Source organism: Bidens hawaiensis, unplaced genomic scaffold (genome assembly GCF_021521415.1).
Source record: "Bidens hawaiensis isolate Kalapana, Puna unplaced genomic scaffold, B.hawaiensis_p1.1 tig00013016_1, whole genome shotgun sequence".
Classification (NCBI taxonomy): Eukaryota; Viridiplantae; Streptophyta; class Magnoliopsida; order Asterales; family Asteraceae; genus Bidens; species Bidens hawaiensis.
The window spans coordinates 430,779-452,233 of NW_027492095.1; the positions used below are offsets into that span (position 1 = coordinate 430,779).

The 21,455-nt window shown below is 35.8% G+C and overlaps 4 protein-coding genes across 4 annotated transcripts; 2 read left to right on the forward strand and 2 right to left on the reverse strand.

Annotated features, from left to right (window-relative positions):
- Positions 1-413: 413 nt before the first annotated feature.
- LOC143543059 (FACT complex subunit SSRP1-like) lies at positions 414-6,118 on the forward strand. The gene is made up of 16 exons (XM_077035488.1): positions 414-700; positions 1,482-1,667; positions 1,842-1,947; positions 2,152-2,288; positions 2,374-2,457; positions 2,548-2,642; positions 2,727-2,835; positions 2,927-3,013; positions 3,114-3,206; positions 3,653-3,850; positions 3,933-4,078; positions 4,159-4,309; positions 4,754-4,852; positions 4,951-5,130; positions 5,722-5,800; positions 5,883-6,118. The coding sequence occupies exons 1-16, from the start codon at positions 647-649 to the stop codon at positions 5,999-6,001; spliced, it is 1,923 nt and encodes a 640-aa protein (XP_076891603.1). The 5' UTR covers positions 414-646; the 3' UTR covers positions 6,002-6,118.
- A 396-nt stretch (positions 6,119-6,514) lies between these two features.
- Positions 6,515-8,906, reverse strand: LOC143543027 (pectate lyase-like). Its single transcript, XM_077035461.1, has 2 exons — positions 7,980-8,906; positions 6,515-6,982 (listed from the first exon to the last, which is right to left on the reverse strand). Exons 1-2 carry the CDS (start codon positions 8,709-8,711, stop codon positions 6,515-6,517), a joined length of 1,200 nt encoding a protein of 399 aa, XP_076891576.1. The 5' UTR covers positions 8,712-8,906.
- A 1,288-nt stretch (positions 8,907-10,194) lies between these two features.
- Positions 10,195-14,237, forward strand: LOC143543028 (mitochondrial outer membrane protein porin of 34 kDa-like). The gene is made up of 6 exons (XM_077035462.1): positions 10,195-10,279; positions 11,524-11,591; positions 12,909-13,019; positions 13,108-13,194; positions 13,304-13,512; positions 13,649-14,237. Exons 1-6 carry the CDS (start codon positions 10,231-10,233, stop codon positions 13,953-13,955), a joined length of 831 nt encoding a protein of 276 aa, XP_076891577.1. The 5' UTR covers positions 10,195-10,230; the 3' UTR covers positions 13,956-14,237.
- A 3,211-nt stretch (positions 14,238-17,448) lies between these two features.
- LOC143543061 (serine/threonine-protein kinase D6PKL2-like) lies at positions 17,449-19,633 on the reverse strand. Its single transcript, XM_077035489.1, has 2 exons — positions 19,050-19,633; positions 17,449-18,344 (listed from the first exon to the last, which is right to left on the reverse strand). The coding sequence occupies exons 1-2, from the start codon at positions 19,592-19,594 to the stop codon at positions 17,480-17,482; spliced, it is 1,410 nt and encodes a 469-aa protein (XP_076891604.1). The 5' UTR covers positions 19,595-19,633; the 3' UTR covers positions 17,449-17,479.
- Between the last annotated feature and the right edge of the window lie 1,822 nt (positions 19,634-21,455).

Here is a 21,455-nt window from a genome sequence, read left to right on the forward strand (position 1 = left end):
TTGTTGATGTTTTGTATTGTTGCCTACTTTGGTTATAAAAAGTTGCGGCTCAAAAGAAGAAAAAAAAAAGTAAGGAATAACACTGTGTTCTCGAGTTTCATTTAAGGAGAGAAAAGAAAGAGACGGGGAGGAAAATGTGTCATTTCATTTCATGTTCCCGAGTTTAATGAAAAATGGAAGAAAATGAAAGAAAATGTAGGAGTTAATAGGTAGTTAATGTTATTCACACATTTTCTCTCTTAATCTCTCCAATTTGGAAGGATGGGTATGAACTTAAGTTTTCTCTCCCCTCCCCTTATTAAAAAATTTCGGGAACATGATTCCTTTCCGTTTCCCTCCCCTCGCCTCTTTAAAAAAAAAAGAAAAAACGCTATTTTTCACAATATTATATTAAGCACTTCCGACCCATCATCCCGCCGTCTTCTTCTCCACAATTAGGCGGCAAACTCTTTCTTTTCTTTTAGAAGGCGAGGCCACACAGTATTTCCCGTGGAGCTTCCCTGCACCTGATTCACTCTCAATTATTTCCATTTCGCGCCATAATAATAATATCTTCTTCTTCTTATTAATCACTTCATTTCTAATAATAATAATATCGAAACCCTAATTTATACACTCACCTGCATCATATATCGATTCGACAGCCATGGCGGACGGTCACATGTTCAACAGCATCTCTCTCGTCGGCCGTGGCGGCTCCGTAAGTTCAATTTCGTTATATTCTCTTTTTTCGTGTTTAATTTGCTTATGTGTGTTTGAAACCCTAACCCTTGGTTACTCTAAATAAGTTACGAACGAGTACGGCGTGCTAATTGAGTAGTGGATTCAGCTTGTTTTTTTGCTATCTCTTAGGGTTTTGAATTTGTTTGCCCATGGAATTTTATTATTTGCTATATACTTATATTTAGGGTTTGAACTGCAGGAGTATTATTTGGTTAGATTTGTGTTTACTTTGGTAGTGGAATTATAGTAGACGTGATATTATGTAGTGATTTTGGTGAAATTTAAGATTTGTTTATGCTTGATATTCGTGTGGTGCTGGATCTAATATATATGAGTGTTTACGTGCGAAGAATACGAATCGAAGGGAAAATGGAATGTGGTGGCATTTTTTATATTACTATGAATAGAGTGATTACGTTACAACAAAATGAAGTAGCTTAACAATACTTGTTTTTCGTTAAAGTGTAATTCCTCCTTGCCGAGTAATTACAGTATTGCCACTGTGTCATTATTTTTTCTTTACCTTTTGTTGTTGGTATGATATATCTATTTGTACGTTATCTCTCCTATTTGTGGAATTTAAGCTCATAATAAGATTTTTTTTTTAAATTAGGTTCTACTCACTAGGATGAGTTGTTCTTTACAACTTTCTTTTGGATGCTAATTTCTTGATGTTCTCTGGTGTTATGTGTATGTTAATTTTAACGAAAGAAATATCTTACACAACTATTTGTTTGTTATGCTTGTGGGAAATGCAGAATCCAGGGCAACTAAGGGTTCATACACGTGGTCTGTTGTGGAAGAAACAAGGGGGTGGTAAGGCTGTTGAAGTTGATAAGGCTGATATTGTGAAAATTACTTGGATGAAGGTGCCACGTAGCAATCAGCTTGGCGTGCAGGTCAAGGATGGTCTCAAATATAAATTTGTTGGCTTCCGTGACCAGGTATTTTTCTTTTTTGCATGTTAATGTTACATTTGGTGGGAAGTGGCTAATTTCTTTTAAATTCGTATGTTGAACATGTTGTTAAGATCTTCGTATGTGTGATATATGGTAATATAGGTCCACAATTCAATTATCTTAAGTTTACTTGACTTTTTTTCATTACTCTGCTTGCAGGATGTGGCTAGCTTGACCAATTTTTTTCAGAACTCATTTGGCTTACCACCAGAAGACAAGCAACTTTCAATCAGTGGAAAGAATTGGGGAGAACTTGATATAAACGGTTGGTTTTCTTTTTGTTTGGTATTTCTGACCTTTTTGTTAGGTATTGGGTGATATTTAGTTCTTTGATTAAATGCTTAGAATAGGTAGCTGAAACGAACTTGATTTGCCATTTTTTGTGCACTAAACAGAATGGTTTACAAATCACATGTATGCAGTCATATTTCCTCAAAGTTTCACATGTATTTTTATTGGATGCTCTCAGGTAATATGCTTTCTTTCCTTGTTGGTGGGAAGCAAGCGTTTGAGGTATCTTTAGCTGACGTGTCCCAGACACAGCTTCAAGGAAAGAATGATGTCATTTTGGAGTTCCATGTGGATGACACGACTGGTGCAAATGAGGTCAATTAACTACCTTATGTGAATAAACCTTATTTTTGTTTCTATTTCTTGTACTAAATCCTGTGTTTCCTTAAAACTAATGCAGAAAGATTCTCTGATGGAAATGAGTTTCCACATTCCGAATTCTAACACTCAGTTTGTTGGCGACGAGAACCATCCGCCTGCGCAAGTAAGTTTCTAACTTTATTTGTTGCTGCATTTTCAGCTACGTGTTATATGTTTTTTTTTATCTTATATTCTTATTGTTACAATTCATTAGGTATTCCGTGAAAAAATAATGTCAATGGCGGATGTTGGCGCTGGTGGTGAGGAAGCTGTTGTTACTTTTGAGACCATCACAATTCTCACTCCAAGGTACATCCTCTGCTTGCTTGTGTCAAGACTGTATTTTTTTTGCTTTTGTTTTTTGTGAACATAACGAGTCACTTAATATTGTAGGGGACGATACAATGTTGAGCTGCATCTTTCGTTTTTACGGCTTCAAGGACAAGCCACTGATTTTAAAATCCAATATAGCAGCATAGTTCGTGTTTTTGTTTTACCAAAGGTTTTTTCCTTGATCTCTTTTCACCACTTGTTTATGAGCGTGTGACACATTACTGAAAAATGTTTATTTATATCTTATTTGTTTTATGCAGTCTAATCAACCTCATACCTTTGTTGTTGTAACTTTGGATCCACCTATTCGCAAAGGTCAAACCTTGTACCCGCATATAGTGATGCAGGTATTATTCTCACCCTGCTTTTTATTGTATTTTTGTTAGCTTACTAGTCTGTTATGGCATATAGCTTCCGTTTAATGTTTATCTGCTTATGTTGTTGCAGTTTGAAACTGATTATGTGGTTGAGAGCACTTTAATAATGAATGATGACTTGTATGCTTCCAAATACAAAGACAAGTTAGAACCATCATATAAGGTACTGATCCTAGTCTCATACTTTCTCATTATAAATCTAAAAGAATTGCAATTTAAGTATTTTTTATCAAAGTGAAAATTTTAATTCAATTACTTATCAACGGATTGATTTGGGTTTTGTTCTAGCTTTAGCATGCCAAATGGGGTGAACTGATAGAAACTCGCCCAAAGTGTGTTTCTATGCTTTAAAGTTTAAACCTTCTAAACCTTTTAATTTGCAAGATCAGATTATTATTAAAATAAAATAACTTTGAAATCATACTTGACACACTAAAATTATATAGAAAATGCCCAATATTTGGCAAAAAAGTGTTATGGGCTGACTTAATTGTACCAAAATTGCTTGCTTTTAACCTGTAAGTAACCTATTAAACCCACTCCTTTGCTACCTCTAGTTCTACACAACATGCATGCTGTTGAGTGGCTTGATGCTCTTCAATTTGACAGGGTCTTATTCATGAAGTCTTCACTATGATCTTGCGTGGTTTGTCTAGTACAAAGCTGACTAGACCAGGGAAATTCCGTAGCAGCCAGGACGGTTATGCTGTAAAATCATCATTAAAAGCTGAAGATGGTGTTTTATATCCTCTTGAAAAGGGCTTTTTCTTTTTGCCAAAACCTCCAACTCTTATTCTTCATGATGAGGTATGACATCATTTCAACTGATCCATAACATGATTGAATTCAGGTGTTACTAAACTTGTAAATTGATCCATTTGCACTATAGATCGATTATGTGGAATTTGAGAGACATGCTGCTGGAGGTTCAAACATGCATTACTTTGATCTTCTTATAAGACTGAAAACCGAGCAAGAACATCTTTTCCGTAATATTCAGAGAAATGAATATCATAACCTGTATAATTTTATTAGGTGAGTGCACAAGTTCTCCCGTTTGCAGTTTTGATATCATTAATATGGATTAACACTAACATGTTTTTTATCTGATGAAGTTCGAAGGGTCTAAAAATTATGAATCTGGGTAGTGGTGTTCAAGCTACAGACGGCGTTGCAGCTGCTCTACGTGATGAGGATGATGATGCTGTCGACCCTCATCTTGAGCGTATTAAGAATGAAGCTGGTGGAGAAGAGAGTGATGAGGAGGTAAATGGGTGGGCACACGGGTTGGTTAATGGGTCAAAACCTATATCTGGAGGTGTGCATGAAACCAAATAAACTGAAAAAACCATAGTACCAAACTGAAGTTACAGAACTCAAGCAGAAACCGGCAGCTTGGTTTTATGTTTTTGTGAAAACTGATTTTTTGGTTCAGTTTTAGTTTTAATTTCAAGCCTAAATGGTTAAACTGAAAAAACTGAACCTGAACCTAAACTAAAAATTGAACTGTCAACTATCAGTACAGAGAGTTAAGACTTAAGACTGGCCGACCTTTATTCAGATTTTTGAACTATATAAGTATTTGATTTATTAAGTTTAAAAATTGTCATAAAATTATACTCGTTTGACCTGTTATTTCAATTGCCACCTGCTTTGACCCATATAAGTTATGCCCTTCACTTTTTATATGTTTTTTATTTTTTTTAACAGGATGAAGATTTTGTTGCTGAAAAAGATGATGAAGGCTTGCCTACTGATGATTCTGGGGGAGATGACTCAGATGGTAGTGACAGTGAAGGTGAAAAGGAGGTAATTGTTAAAAGTAGAAGTAATATATATGTTGGTTTTCGTAAGCATAATGTCTATGAATCAGAACTATTCTTACACTAGCTAACTTATAATATCAGAAAATTACCAAAAAGGAACCCAAGAAAGAAGCTGCAGGTGGATCTAAACCATCTTCAAGTAGGAAGAGAAGCAGTACCGATGACGGTTCAAAGAAAAAGAAACAGAAGAAGAAAAAGGATCCCAATGCACCAAAGAGAGCAATGAGTGGTTTCATGTTCTTCTCGCAGCTTGAACGGGAGGTTAGTTAAAATAAAGTTTTCAATCAATGTGCAGGTTGGACTGGACGTTGACCAGGATAAATAAATGTATATTTAAGTGGGCCGCCCACATTCACCTACAAGTAAAATGAAATGTGGGTGAATGTGGGCGGCCCACTTAAAGCCCGACAAGAAAAATACTTAATTGAAAGTTGCGTTTTTCGTTTGAAACTTTAACACTGCATCATTCCACGTAACTGCAAGCGGCACACGTTTTCTTTTTGCATTCATCAGCCGCCGGTTTATTCTACAGCTGGTCTACTGAAGCCGCGCTCTTTTTCATAGTCTCCATAACATAAGATCTGACCGTAGGGGCCTTCTCGGAATCCGGCCCGGTTGTGGTCAGCGGTCTTTCGCTCTAACCCTTAATTGCCAGAACCAGTCTGTTTGTTTCAAAACGGTTCAAATAGGCTCACCTGGACCGCTGGTACCCACCGGTTGGCGGTTAAACCAGGCGGATCCGTGTTTCAAAACCCTGTTTTCAATTGTCAAATAGTATTACTACAGCTTCATGCTATTATTATTATCACGATTATAGTCTTCGTAGACCTTATGTAACATAATTTATTTCAGAATGTGAAGAAGGATATCCCAGGAATTGCATTCATAGATATGGGGAAGGTTCTTGGAGAGAGATGGAACAAGTTGACAGGTTCGTAAACAGCGAAGACTTTTGTCAGAATTTCCACAGATTAAAAAACATGTTTTTTAATATGTATCCATTTGATCGACAGCCGAAGAGAAAGCACCATATGAAGCAAAAGCTCAGGTTGATAAGAAGAGGTATCAAAACGAAGTTAGTGGCTATAAGAACCCCGCTACTGTGGATGTGGATGAATCGGACAGTAGTTAGGTTTCAGAACATGCTTGTTGAATCTTCCTTGAGTTATGTTAGTTATCCGTTTAGCGGGTTTAACTATGTTGTAGTGTAATTTGTGTACTTTTATCGGTTTTCCGGTAGGATGTTTATGTGGTTGTGCTTTGCAGTCTTATTTTCATGGGAGCTTGGCAGGTGACCATAGATTATGAATCGATCGGTATGAATGTTGAACGTCAGCATTACAATGTTTTCATTTCAGCAGCAGCATGTCGAAACAAAATCAAACTCTTGCGAAACTTTACAAGCAGATTTGTGATTCGGTTCAATTTTTTTATGATTTAATCGTTTTAAACTGTATAACGAACACACAAGATATAACAGAAAAACACGATAGTGGTAGCAAGAACATTGTTTTCGTCCTCCTAACATGATTCAAAATCGACATGACACGGAAATGAAAACTGTACACGAGTTAGCATTATACATTCTTAAAACACTACCAATTTTTCCTACTCCTAAAAAATAAAATCGGGTCATCGCCATCGGTTAACAACGGGTACCCCTTTTACACTTAAGTGAGGCACCAGCGAACTTCGTGAGGTGAGGCACAAGCTTCGCTGGCAACGCTCGAATCAATGGGTAACCCTTATATCTTTGAGCCCAATGAGGGTTACCCGACTGCCGAAAATATGCACCGTTCAACATCAAATCCCCTTCACTTCTCCACGTCCACTTGCACCACGTGGACTCCGGAACCTTTTCTCGTTTTGTGACCTCTTTCTGTGCACTGTCTGAGGCCACGAACCGGTTTCCCTGGCTGATGATGGTGGCTCCATCAGAACCCCCGATGGCATACGAGTGCCATTGTGTGTAGTCGTTGTTCACAATGTGAACGAACCCAAATCTAACTGCGGGTAACCGTTGCGTTAATCCTTTACCAAAGTGGTTGTAAGCAAGTGTCACTTTTAGTATCTTGTCCTCTGGGGTCTTATCACTAGCACCAAAAAGCAAACCCTTCATGTTGGAAAAAAAAAATAGTTGATCACACTGCTAAATAATGTTTGTTTCAAGTAATTTGCTACTAATGATAGTAGTTATTTCTAGAGTAAATTACTATTTTGGTCATATGATATTGAGGTTTGGCCCTTTTTTTTCCCTCAAGTCTAGTATTTGAGTCCTTTTACACATAAGGACCGTTTATGTACACTAGTGACACCATTTAGGTTTAGGAGGGGTGTTCTTCGGGTTTCAATGTTTTAATTTTTGACCCGAAACCCAACCCAACCCAAATCTCATGTATGTTCGGGTTTGGGTTATTTGAGTTCGGGTTTTTTCAGGATGAGTTAATCGGGTTTAAGGTATCTAAGAAAACAAAAAGAAGATAAAAAATCCATGGTTTCCCGGTAGAACCCTATTTCGCCCAAGTTGTTTCAGAACCGAAAAAAAGAAGCGGCAACAACGTGAAAACTAAAACTACATATTCTTCTTTACTCACTACATAAATAACCAAATAATAAATAAACATAACCCAGTAAAGCAACATATTATTTGATTTTGGTTGTTATTAGCCATAAATAGAAAATATATATAAACAATAAATAGTCAATCAACCACAATATGTGGAATATGAACAAGTAAAATGTGTAGAGTGTTCCGTATACGGTGTACATTATCTAATAATAATATCGTGTTTTTAAACAAATAGTTTATTTGTGTTTTTCGGGTTAACCCGAAATATAGAAATCACACCCAATAACCAACCTTAATTACTTCGATTCAGGTATTTTGGGTTCGAGTTTTCTCGGGTTGGGTTTCGGATAAAAGTGATAGCCCTGATACCAATTTACAAATAACATTGTTTAGTTACTTATCTTTATCTACAATTTTTTTATTTCTTATATTTTACAAATGATATTTTCATACCATATCATTTTAGTCAATACCCCCAAATAATATATAAATATCTATTTTAAAGCTAAGATTGTCACACTTTAAAGTAGTGCACACATACCTTGTCATGATTGATGAAGTGGCAATTTGAAATAGTAACATTAGTTGAAGCTGCAACAATATCAATAAGACCATCATAACTGCTAGCAAAGGAGCAATGGTCAACCCAAACCTGCGAGGATCGAAAGATTGAAATAGCGTCGCCATCGCTTCTTCCTCGTATTCCAACATGATCGTCCTTAGATCTAATCATACCACCGGATCCCTCAACAATGTCGTACATGTTAAGGCCATGAATTATAACGTTGTGAACAAATTGGAGCATGAAACCAGCCCCATCCGCCACGTGGATATCAAACCCTCGACCATCAATGGTCTTGTGGGATGTGAATATAAGCTCTTGGGTGAGCCTTATGTTCATATTGCCCGAGAATATGATCCATAGTGGTTCAGGCAAGAGGACTGCGTGGCGTAGGGTGCCTGGTTTTGGACTGATTACATCTTCGTCTGATGAGTCATTCACAACATAAACTCTACCATTTTTGCCACCGTAGGTCCCATGGCCGAACCCTCTGGCACAATTAGCCATCCTTTTCCGATTCTTATACCAATGTGGATCACACATCCAACATTTGTCTATAGGGTTATAGGCTATACATCTTCGAGTTTTTTTATTATGCGGTTTTGTGAGGTTGCCAATAGTATTGTTACTATGAGCCATCGACAATGAGACAATTGTCGCAAATACGAAACATAAAATAAAAACATGATTACAACCGCGGAAACCTTCCATCTGTGATTTAATTACAGGTAGCTAGTCTGGTTGTCTAATTAGAATCTGATCTTTAAGATCAGATCTTTTTAAAACCAGTCCAGCTACCAAAACCAAAATACTCAGCCTATATATGGCCTTCGAGGGCGAAGGTTGAGAAAATGAACAAATTAGACGGAATATTTTTAACTTATATTACATTAAACCATACTAAAAATAGAAACTTGTGAAGATGTATTCCTAGAAAAAATGAGTGGTTCAGTAATGTTTTGTGGATGAGAGAAATAGAGATTAGTGGTCTGGTTTTAAACAAAGAAAATGTTGCTAATTTGTAACTAACCATTTAATCATTGTTGAGAAATTATTTAGATGTAGTTCGGTTTGTGTTATATATAAAGGATCAATAATACAATATATACACAATAAATTTTATACTTGAAAATTGATATGTTAAAAATACGTTGGACTCTTCAGTTTAGAATCCAACCCATTTCCAAATTATTGAATCCGGTCTATCTTGCAAAAGCTAGACACGTAACACAATATTCACAAACCTTTATAGGAAAAGACATTCTATTGGTGGGTAGTGCCGGGCCCAAAAAAATTTCACATTAGACGGGAAGTTTTCGTAGTTGATAATCGCTATATATTCACATGGTTCGTAAGGATTTTTACACTATAATGGTACTAAATATCTTTTTGTCATAGGGGACCACATGCTCCCGTATCACAATGGTAGGTCTGCCCGAGTTGGTTGAGGCAAAAATTCAAGACCTTGAAAAGCAGTATGAAAATATTTTTATCAAAACGAAGTACATTTTGAACAAACTTTCAACCAAAATGAAAATTGACTTTTCGGTTTCATAAACATCGAATTAAATCAAGCAGAGCTAGATTCATTGGACATAAAATGAAAAATCGTGTCAGCTCCACACCTCCCCTTCAATAAAAATAAGATGTGTCAATGTCCTCTTTCAGTTAATATGGGCAATTGAGTCGACTCCACCTAACTTGACTCGATTATATTGTTTTAGCTGGGTTTACGCTGGCTTTAAAATTTAAATTGAACATTTCTCTTAAAAACCATACCACCATTTGCCATTTAACAATTATTATGCTACCATAAAAAAGGACTTAAATTTTGTTGATAGTTAAAAAAATTAAATTAATTTTGACTTTTGGCCCGCATGACTGACCAAAACAAAATACCAAATTTCCAAAAATATCCTCATCACGCAGAACCCATTTCCAAAAACCCTCTCAGATCAACGGCCACAAAACCACACCAATCACCGCTTTACACACCAAATCACACGTCACCAATAATCTTCAAGCCCACACCTTAAACCACCAATCGCATACATAACCACCTGTACATGACGCATTACCACTTGTACTCCAAATACAATTCAGCCATTTAGGGTTTGGTAAAACGGTTACCTCTCACATTCACCTATTACTTCATTCATATAGCTGAGACTGTGAGCTTGATTTGATTCTCTGTGTTCTCGGTTCCGATCTGCAATTTGAGCTTCAAATCATGGTGAAAGGTCCAGGACTTTACTCCGATATCGGCAAAAAAGCCAGAGGTTCGTTGTTTATCCATGCGTATATGCGATTTCCTGTTCGATTTAGCTTTTATCTGTGTGTATGACTATGTATTTACGGTTTTATAGTTCGATATATGTGCGTGTTAGGTATGTGATTGTTTTCGTGTATATGAAGACGTATTTACGGTTTTATACATTGATATATGCATTTATTCGTATATGATTGTTTTCGTGCTGATGCTGAACCTGTTTTATAGAATTGCAGTTCGATTTAGGCATTTTGTGTATATAAGTATGTATTTACGAGTGTTTAGTTTGATATACGTGCGTGTATACTTATATGATTGTATTCGTGTTGATTTTGAACCTGTTTTATACAATTATAATTAGGTTTAGGTTTTTTTGCGTATATAAGTATGTATTTGCGATTGAATAGTTTGATGTGTGCGCATTAGGTATGTGGTTGTTTTCGTGTTGATTTTGAAACTGTATTATAGAATTGCAGTTCGATTTAGGTTATTTTTGTGTATATGAATATGTATAGTGTGATATGTGTGCGTTTATTCGTATATGATTGTTTTTCGTGTTGATTTTGAATCTGTTTTATAGAATTATAGTTCGATTTAGGTATTTTTGTGTATATCAGTATGTATTTGCGATTGTAAAGTTTGAGATATGTGCGTATACGTATATGATTGTTTTTCGTGTTGATTTTGAATCAGAAGAAGTTGATTTTGAATTTGTTTTATAAAGTTATAGTTCAATTTAGGTATTTTGTATATGTAGCTACGATTGTATAGTTCGATTTAGGTATTTTGTATATATGAGTATGTAGTTACGATTGTATAGTTCGATTAAGGTATTTTGTGTATATGAATATGTATTTACGATTGTGTAGGTCGATATATGTGCGTGTGTACATGTATGGTTGTTTTCGTGTTGGAATTTTGGATCAGAAGAAGTTGATTTAAAATCTGTTATATAGTATTATAGTTTGATTTAGGTATTTTGTGTATATAGGAATGTATGTGTGATTGTATAGTTCGATATGTGTGCATGTTAGGTATATGATTGTTTTCGTATTGGAATTTTGTATCAGACGAATTTGATTTTGAATGTGTTGTATAGAGTTCTATTTCAATGTAGGTATTTTGTGTATATTTATATGTATCTACGATTGTTCATTTAGATATATATGTATGTGTATATTTATACGATTGTTTTTCTGTTGGAATATTGGATCATAAGAAGATGATTTTGAGTCTGTTTGTTGTTTGATGCAGATCTTTTGTACAAGGATTACCAGGCAGATCATAAGTTCACTATCACGACCTATTCACCTACTGGAGTTGTGAGTTACTTTTACATTTTTATAATATGTAGATCTGCACTCGTTTTGTCTGCTTATTTGCTTAACCTTGTTACAAGAGTGTCAGTAGGTTATCGTGTATGAATGTAGCTGTTGCTTATGTAATTATCAAGTTTTATGTTGTTGATGAACAAACATCCGTTTATAGGTGATAGTTCATTGTATAATTGTTCATATTTCTGGAAAGTGGAAGCTGCTAGGCTTGTGCTTCACAATTTCAGAATCAACTCATCAAGTTTTATGTTGTTGTGAACAGACATACGCTCTTCTGTGTTACAGCTCATATCATTGTAAAGGCACTCGTCTGTTGAGATATGACATCGTATAATTGAATAGATAACGAACATCATTTGTTTTGTGAAATTAGAAGTGTTAAAAAAGTATTTCCAGTTTTCTAGGGAGTCTAGTTAGGATAATTTCAATTATGTTTCCTAGATGCCTACCTGAGTTGTTGGGTGTGTTTATGCCAAACATTGATTCCACATCAGATGGTGATGTGCCTTTTACATTCTGATGTGTCTGACGTAGTTAGCTGTAGTGACTAGTGAGACTAAAATCATATAGTCGTTCATAATGGCAAGCGAAGCAAGGATGTTTTGTTAGAATCTTGTTAGCATCGCTTGTAATTGTGTAGTTATTCTACACGTTTACTATGCTATGACTGAATCTACATTGATATTTGAGAATGCTATGGCCTTTGTTTAACATCAGTGTGTGTGCATATTGAGTTCTTTACTTAGCGTTCACATGTCTTTCTCTTGTCTTCTATTCATCTGTGTTGGCTTCTTTTGCTCTTGTTTCCAGCTTCTGTATAGCAAATAGTAGTTTTTGGACAATCATATTGCTTGCTGATTTGGCATATTTTTTACTAGATGCGAAAGATACAATACACCCATTTGTAATGTTTTAGCAAGTATAGTACTTTCTCCGAAGGTTCTTGTTAGTTGATTTCAGGATCATATAGTACTCTCCGAAGGTTCTTGTTAGTTAATTTCAGGATCATATGTTTCGGTTAGTAGGATAGGTAGCATCTTGTTGCTCTTATACAACTTTGGTTGTGACTAACCGACTTGTGGGTATAATTCACTTATTTGATGTTATTTAATGAGGTTTTTATCTGTGATAGATTAGATGTGAGTATACTGAGACATATGTTTACTTTATAAGAGACATATTTAAGAAAATTACATGTCTGATAAAGCCTTATTAGATGCAATCCAACGACTTGCAATATTCTCTTGTTAGTGTCGTTTGCATCACGACTTACATTCTCAACTTCTGAACTTTCACATTATGTAGACAATCACATCATCTGGAGTAAAGAAAGGTGAAGTATTTCTTGCTGATGTCAACACACAACTGAAGAGGAACAACATCACCACTGATATCAAAGTGGACACCAACTCCAATGTAAGACAATCGTTTATTTTGTCTTAACTACATCATCTCTTGTACTATCTGGTATGGATATTAACTGAATTGTTTGCATCATTACTAGCTCTCCACAGCTATCACCGTTGATGAACCTGTACCCGGGCTTAAAACAATTATCAGCTTTAAAGTCCCTGATCAACGGTCTGGCAAGGTATGCAATCTACTTGAGAAACCACAGATATTTTTCAACCGATGTTGCATTTTTTAATAAAAATACGTTTGGAATGTTTTCTGATTAGTCGTTAATTTTGTTTCATTAGATTGAACTTCAATACTTGCATGACTACGCTGGAATCTGTGCGAGTGTTGGGGTGACTGCGAACCCGATTGTGAACTTTTCTGGTGTGTTGGGAACAAGCATTGCTTCCATTGGAGCTGATGTGTCTTTCGACACCAAAACGGGAGACTTCACCAAATACAATGCTGGCCTTAGCTTCTCAAACGCTGATCTTATTGCTTCTTTAACCCTGTAAGTTGTCGACGCGTTTCGATTAAAAATTTCATTTTGAATGTTAAAATAATATATCAGCGGAACACATGATATATGAAATGCGTAAATGTTGTTTCGAAAGCATGACATTTGAAGTATTTTGTCGGTTATACAGGAATGACAAGGGCAACACACTCAACGCTTCCTACTACCATATCGTTAAGCCTTTGACCAACACATTAGTAGGTGCAGAGGTGATCCACAGCTTCTCAAACTATGCAAACACCATTTTGGCCGGCACCCAGTACTCATTGGACGCGTTGACCACGGTCAAAGCCCGGGTCAACAACTTGGGAACAGCGAGTGCAGTGATCCAGCACGAGTGGCGCCCGAAGTCCTTTTTTACACTTTCAGGAGAAGTTGATACTAAAGCGGTTGACAAGGGTGCAAAGTTTGGTCTTGCTTTGGCTTTAAAGCCCTGAAGTGCTGACACGTGTCGGGAAAAAGTCGATGCAGGTTTTTTCTGTTTCGTATTATGAAGTTTTGGTAGCAATAATTCCCAAATGTTGTTTTTGAGGACTAGTACATTTGTTGAGGTTCGTATTTCTTATTTCTTCTAATCAACATTTGATTGTTGAACAATTTCTTTTGCAGTTCATTAGCAGTACAATCTTGTTTCTTTATCATTTGCATTTAATAAACGAGCTCGATTCCTATTTGCAAGTATTGTTAAATAAGCTCGAGTTCGATTCACACGAGTTGTCGAGTTGTGACAATCACCTAAGAAAAGGATGTCACTGGTAGTATTGAATAATTAACTACTTTTCTAGTGTTATATAATTTTAAAAGCTCTTTTAAAGTTGATTTATTTAATGGTGGGTAAACCAGCTTAGGTTATCCGTCGGGTAGAGGTGAACAAATCGGGTATTTTCAAGAACCGGTTCCGGGTAGAAACCAGTTCCGGGTGTATTCGGGTATTTGACCGGTTCCACCGGGTTTTTTTCGGATTTCGGGTAAGGGTGGGGTTTTGACCGGGTATATCCGGTTTCGGTTCCATCGGTTCCTGGTCGGTTCCGGTTTTGGTTATGGTTCCAGGGAGAAATCCTATACCTGGTCCTACTTGCGGGTCGGGCACGTGTAGGAACTGGTTCCAAATCGGGTACACTGGGTCGGGTCTGGAACCAGGTATTTTGTGCACCTCTACTGTCGGGTAATAGTTTTTGTCAATCGTGTGGACGTTATGATGACAATTACGGGTGTCAACGAGATTTGCGAGCTACTGCGCTTATTAAATCATGAATAGCTCGAGCCTAAGACTGAGCTTATGTATGATATATTGTATAATGCATATCGTTATGTTACAAAAAGTTAAATAACTAATACATATACAAACAAATATTACTCATAAAATTACAAGTAGATAAATATTGTAATACTTGAAAAGTATATAAGTTATATATAACAATATAACATTAGTTAAGATAATAAATAATAAAGTGGTCAGCTCGATTAACGAGTATAATTGAAGCTTTTAATATAAAAAGCTCCGTCTGGTTCGAAATAAAAACCCGGAACCGGTTTTTCTAATATCCGGGTTTTTAATACCCGTACCCGTACCAGACCCTACTCGTAGGGTACGGATAGGGTATGCATTTTGGCACTAAAACCCGAACCGGACCCGATTTGTACCCGGTATTACCCGAAAACCCGAACCCGTTCCATACCCGGAACCGGGTATTTCAAATACCCGATGTATACCCGAAAAAAACCTTAAAAATACCCGAAAAATACCCCTAAAAAGTTTAAACTTTAAAAAAAATCCAATTTATACCCGAAAAATCCCGAAAAAAACACTAAATAGGGTTTTGTCAATACCTCATAATAGGGTATTCAAATACCCGGTTTTAGAATACCCGGTTCCATACCCGACCCGAACCCGATGCATAGGGTATGGTTTTTAGAGAGAATACCCTATCCGACCCCGACCTGATTATTACCTATACCCGGTTATACCCGAACCCGGTTCTATACCCGAACCCGGGTATTTAAAAAACCCGATTTGTGCACTTATAGGTGATTGTGAACAATCTAGAAGACTTGAAGGGTTAAACATATAAGTTTACTTTTTGGTCGAGTTAAAGTTTTCTTTTTAGAGGGGCCAAGTTGTTAATAATTGGTCCCATGATCACATTTTCTTGTTAAGAGAGAAATTTACACACCAACTGGAAAATTGTTTTATTATATTAAATTCAATATTCAATAAATGACATTAGGTCATTAGGCTATGAGGGGGTGCGTAGAGGTGCCCGGACCGGTTTAAAACTTAAAACTGGTTTGGGTTGAAAGCGGTTTGGTTTAGTCAACAAAAGTCAAAACCGGTTTATAATCGGTTTCGGTTCGGGTTGAACTAGTTTCTTACCATGTTACAATCGGTTTAGGTTCAGGTTTTGACCGGTTTACAAATTGAGACCAAGTCATCATATAATGATTTTTTTTTTGTTTTAGCGGTGTTATGCTGTTGTAGACCCACTTATCGTTTGTGTGTGTGTGTTTTTTTTGGGGGGGGTGTGTTCCACCAAAAAGTCGCCTCTTATCGCCCGAAATGCCGCCCCACTACGCATACACTTAGTTGTTTAGTATTATAATATACATTTTATAATCTTATATATCGATTATAATTATTATTTAATTTTTTTTCTTTTTTGGTGGTAAGTTATTTGAAGTAAATGGTAATTGTAAACGCAATAAATTTACCAAATTACTAACTAATAACCAAGATTATTGTATATGACCCAACCCGAGTCAATTCGATCAGAAACAACCGAAGTGGACCCAAAAAAGTATATAAAGATAGTCAACTGAGTAAATTTCAGACCCTGTGAGAAAAGTTCCTAGGTCCGTCACCGCCTACAGGGTGAAACTTTATGCTATTTTAGTGATCATGTTTTTAAGTTGAAAAATGCAAGGTTACTATGAGGTGCAAAATATGGCTGAACTCGTTTATAAACATTTCAAATTCGTTTAGATAAAAATGGATGAACATGTTATATTTGTTTTTACAACTACTAGTGATAACTAACAATATGGTTGCATCACATTTAAATCTAGTCCCATGAGTCTTTAATACATTAGTTTTTAGTTGGAAACTTGGAATATTAAATCACAGCAAATAATATTCAAGTAATACCAAAAGAAAAGTAGGTACAAGAAACCACCATTAGATAATTAAATGCTTGTTTTTAATTAAAATAACTGCATTTTCTTAAAAACAAACTAAATATCTATCTAAAAATAAATGATATCAATATATTAAGTTAGAAGAAAACAATGTCACCCAAACAAATGCTTTCATTTAAAGAAAACCCAAGATAATGTTACATTTATTTTGTGAAAAAAAAAATGAGAGAGACTATTCAATTACAAAAAGAACTCAAATACAAGCATCAATAGTGCAATTAAAAGTTAAAATATTCATAAAGACAGTCCTAGCCCCTAGGAAAAAAATAAAGCATACAAAGTGCACAACAGTAAAGGCTCAAATAATCAATCATACAAAACAGAATTCACCATGAAATTGACATCACTCAAATGTTGGTATACAATTCTAATATGATGTGTCAAATCCAAAGTTACTTTCTATATATTCTCATAAAAATAAAAATATAAAAGGAAAATGGTCCATCAAGATTCTAGCTGAGAAAGCATATGAAAAAAGAAAAAGCTAACTGTTGTGTTTTGCTTGTTGACAATTTTCTAAAGTGCAAAATAATATCCAAGTGGGCCTAAAATGTTTACTTTTAAAATAATTTGTAACCTCAAAAAGACAAAAAGCACAAAAAAGAACTCATAAAGTGCAATAATAACAAAACTAAACAAACCAAAATTTTCATTGAGAAAGTGAACACAAGCAAAGGATGCAATAATAATAATAATAATAATAATAATAATAATAATAATAATAATAATAACTAATGCACAAGTTTTATAAGTTATAACCAACACAAAACTAAAAGAATTCAAAATCTAAATAAGGCCCTGATGATCTATCAGAATCAGAAGCCTTCTTGTCGTTTTGACTCATTGTTGACTTTCCCGTTTGACTAAAGAACGAAAGGTCAACTGGTTTTGGAACCTCAGGAGGCTGAATCCCACGGATTAGAGCCCACTTTATGCTTTCGAAAAATGGGTGTTGTTTAATCTCGGTTGCACCTCGTTTATACCCTAATCTTTTTTGCGGGTCCTTAACGAGAAGACCACGAATCAAATCCTTTGCAGCCGAACTAATGTTTGACCCCTCGGGAAACTTTAAGGTTTGACCAACAACATTGAACAACGTCTCTCGGTTTCCATTCCCTTTAAACGGTGTTTTCCCATGCAGCAACTCGTATAAAAATATCCCAAACGTCCACCAATCAACAGCACTCCCGTGACCATCACCACGAATGATCTCGGGTGCTAAATACTCGTGGGTCCCAACAAACGACATGGATCTAGCAGCAGTCGGTTCAACAATAAGCACAGGGCGCGAGTCTAAATTAACATGATTCTTATTCTTTTCGGTTTTGGAACGTGATGTTTTGGAAGAGTTGAAAAGGCGCGGTTTGAAGCAAGTTGGTTGGAAGCAAGTGGGCTCCACACAAGAGGGTTCGATGCAAGATTGTTGGATGCAGTGTGACGTTGCAGTGCAAGATGGCTCGGTTGTTGACTTGACTAATCGCGGGTTGACACAACATCTTAATGACAGATCGAAATCGGATAGCATAATGTGACCGTCTTCTCTAACCAAAACGTTTTCAGGCTTTAGATCGCGATATGCTACTCCCATCATGTGAAGATACTCTAGAGCTAAAAGCACTTCAGAAGCATAGAATCTGCAAAGTTAAATAATAGCACGGTTATGGATCAGTAATATAATCAAAAGATTATGCGACTGAAAATGTGATTTCATGTGGATTATAATTTATAGCTAAAGGTTCTAAACGGGCCATGTTCACGGATTGACGGGTCAACCCTAACAAGAACAGAAAATCATGTCAGACAGATGAACCTGAAAATGACACGAATATGTTGACATGAAAATGACCACTTTAACCTGGTTATTTTTTGTGCAGGTTAATACTTTAAACTTACATTTTTACAACAAAAAAATAAAACTTATAAAAAAATAATCACAAATTAAATATAAATCCATGTCAATTTCACTTTTAAGTTTTGACATAAAATACCAACCAATTTAATTTGTAAAACACATTTTATAAAGCAAAATTTAAAAATAAACAAATTAAACGAGTTAACCCGTGAAACCGCCGGGCAAACACGGATTCAACCCAAACTCGTTTATACTGAACACAAACCCACAATTTTCGTGTCATATCAAAAATTCACAACTCTAATCACAGCTAAAAACCTACAAATTAGGTTAAAATTTCTGAATTATTCAACACATAATTGCATAAATATTTCGAAACATATATTTCAATTTGGTTTAATTAACCCTAAAACAACACAAACAAAACATAATGATATCTCATAGAACAAAATGTTTCAAAATAGTTAACAATAAGTTAAAGTTAAACCTTGCAGCCTGCTCAGAAAAATGCTTCCCGGGCTGTCGCTGCCGAAGAATATGAAGATCACCACCACTACAATACTCAATAAGCAAACACGAAAGCTTCTCGGTATCAAAATGCGAGTACAATGTCGGAAGAAACGGATGATCCAACATACCGAGAATCTCTCGTTCGGTTTGAGCCCGAACTAATTTCTTCCTCCCCACCAGCATCCCTTTGTCCATAACCTTAACCGCGAACAAACAACCTAATGATCCCCTTAACTCAGCTAAATACACACTCCCAATATCCCCAAACCCTAGCTTTTTCAATAACCTAAAATTACTCAAACTCAATTCACCATTCTTAGCCGTAACCGACTGAATGGCGTCCCATCGGATATCGTTCGATTTGTGCGGTTTCGATGGGGGAAATGACCTGGCCCGAGGCTCGGCCGGGTCGATGTACGAATAGTTTGAAGAACTTAAACTTAAACTAGTCTTTTCACTACCTTCTTCACATTCTTTGGTAGCTGCGTCTTTTGAATTATTAGTGAAAATGGAGAGGTTCATTGAACTAGTCTTGTCACTACCGCCTTCACCTGAATGTGAAGGTGAATGTGAAGGTGAGTATTCGGTAGCCGCATCAGTTAACTTATTAATGGAAATATTATTAAGATTCATGGAACTAGTCTTGTTCTCGTGGCGTTTACATTTACATTCTTCCGTCGAATGTCTGGTAGCCGCGTCTTTTGAATTAATATTGGAAATGTACAAGTTGGTAGAACTAGTCTTCTGACTACCGCCTTCACCTTCACATTCTTCTTCGGTCGAATGTGAAGGTGGATGTCCTCCACATTCGGATGAATGTGTGGCAGCTTCTTGTTGTTTAATGGAGTAATTGATTGAGCTGCTGATGGTGAGATCCGGTGGTGATGTGGTGGAGGAGGAGTTATTATTATTATTATTATAAGAAGAAGAAGAAGAAGTGTGTTTGTTGGGCATAGTGAAAGTGGAATAATAATAATAATAATAATAATATTATGGTGTATTTGAAGAAATGAGTGAGTGAAGGATTTGTAGGTTTAAAGTGATGTGGTGGTGGGTGTTGGGGGTGTCGAGGTGGTCAAAGGGGTTAAGAGAGAGAGGCGCGAAATGAGGAGGTGGCATGGGGAATCAAAGAGGTGTGTGTGTGTATGTGTTTAAATTTTGAATAGGTGTTTGTTTAATTTGCATTGAGATGTGGAATTAAGAGTTTGGTTGGGGTTTGGGTCTAGGTTGTATACTTAAATACTTAAATTATGTATATGCCAAAAAAAAATATACATGTTTTAATAGCATAATACATTTTTTTTTTCAATAAAGTATACATTAAAAGGTGATCTTGTAATTGTATTTTCATGCTTAGAGCATTTTCATTCTATTCCTTAAAATTATATGAGAAAAGTTTACAAATTATAGGGTGATCAGTAATGTATTGAATGATTATAAGTTTAAATTATACGGTGGAGAGAATAAAATAGTGATTTTTTTGTAAATTTGGGGAAACAAAGTTTGTCCTTATTTGTTTTTTGATATTTGTTAAATTAGTTGTGGGTAGATGACAGATAAAACTTTAATGATAAAAGTATAAAAAATATTCTTAAATTGAATAGAAGAAAAGAAATGTAGTGTCTTTATTGTAATTTTGAGATGAGGATGATGATAGGTTGAGAATGCTATTACAAGTAGTTTTTAGTTGTCCATTTCAGTCTTGGTTGGGTGATAAAGGCTTGTCTTTGAAAATGAAGACCAATATTTAAAACGTGGCATGAAAATAGATTTCACTTGAAGTAGGTTAGGATTAGAAATGAAATAGATTGGTATGTGGTGTTGTTAAAAAAAGTAGTTATGAATTGACATGTCTAGAATGAAAAGTCCGGTGATATTGTTGATAAACCATGTCTAACAACAGACATGAGGCCGTCTATTAGTTGATATGTTTCATATCACTTAATATTTGTATAGCCTTGTTGTCAGCTGAAACAATATGTACTGCTAGAGAAGATATGAATAACATGAATATGAAGCTTGCGAAAGGATAAAGGATTGATGGGAAACATTTGTGTTTGTCATCCTTAAGTTTGTTTGTTAATGAAATGAAATCAAAAGGGCTATCATGCATTAAACGAATGAATAAATTTCTTTAGGCGTATTCAATGCCATTTCTTTGGTTTGATGTTCTGATTCAAACTGTCAATTTTCTTTTCAACAAATCTATAGTAAACTAGAAAGTCGTTAGCAACCCAAACGCACTTGGACCATAGTCAATAGCTCGAAAGCAGGATGAGAGATCGGTAGTGACCAGGAAGGTCTGTTGGGCAAACACTGAACCATGTCGGTGGTACCAAGCGGTAGGAGATACTCGGTAGTGATTTTGTAACAACGTAAAAAT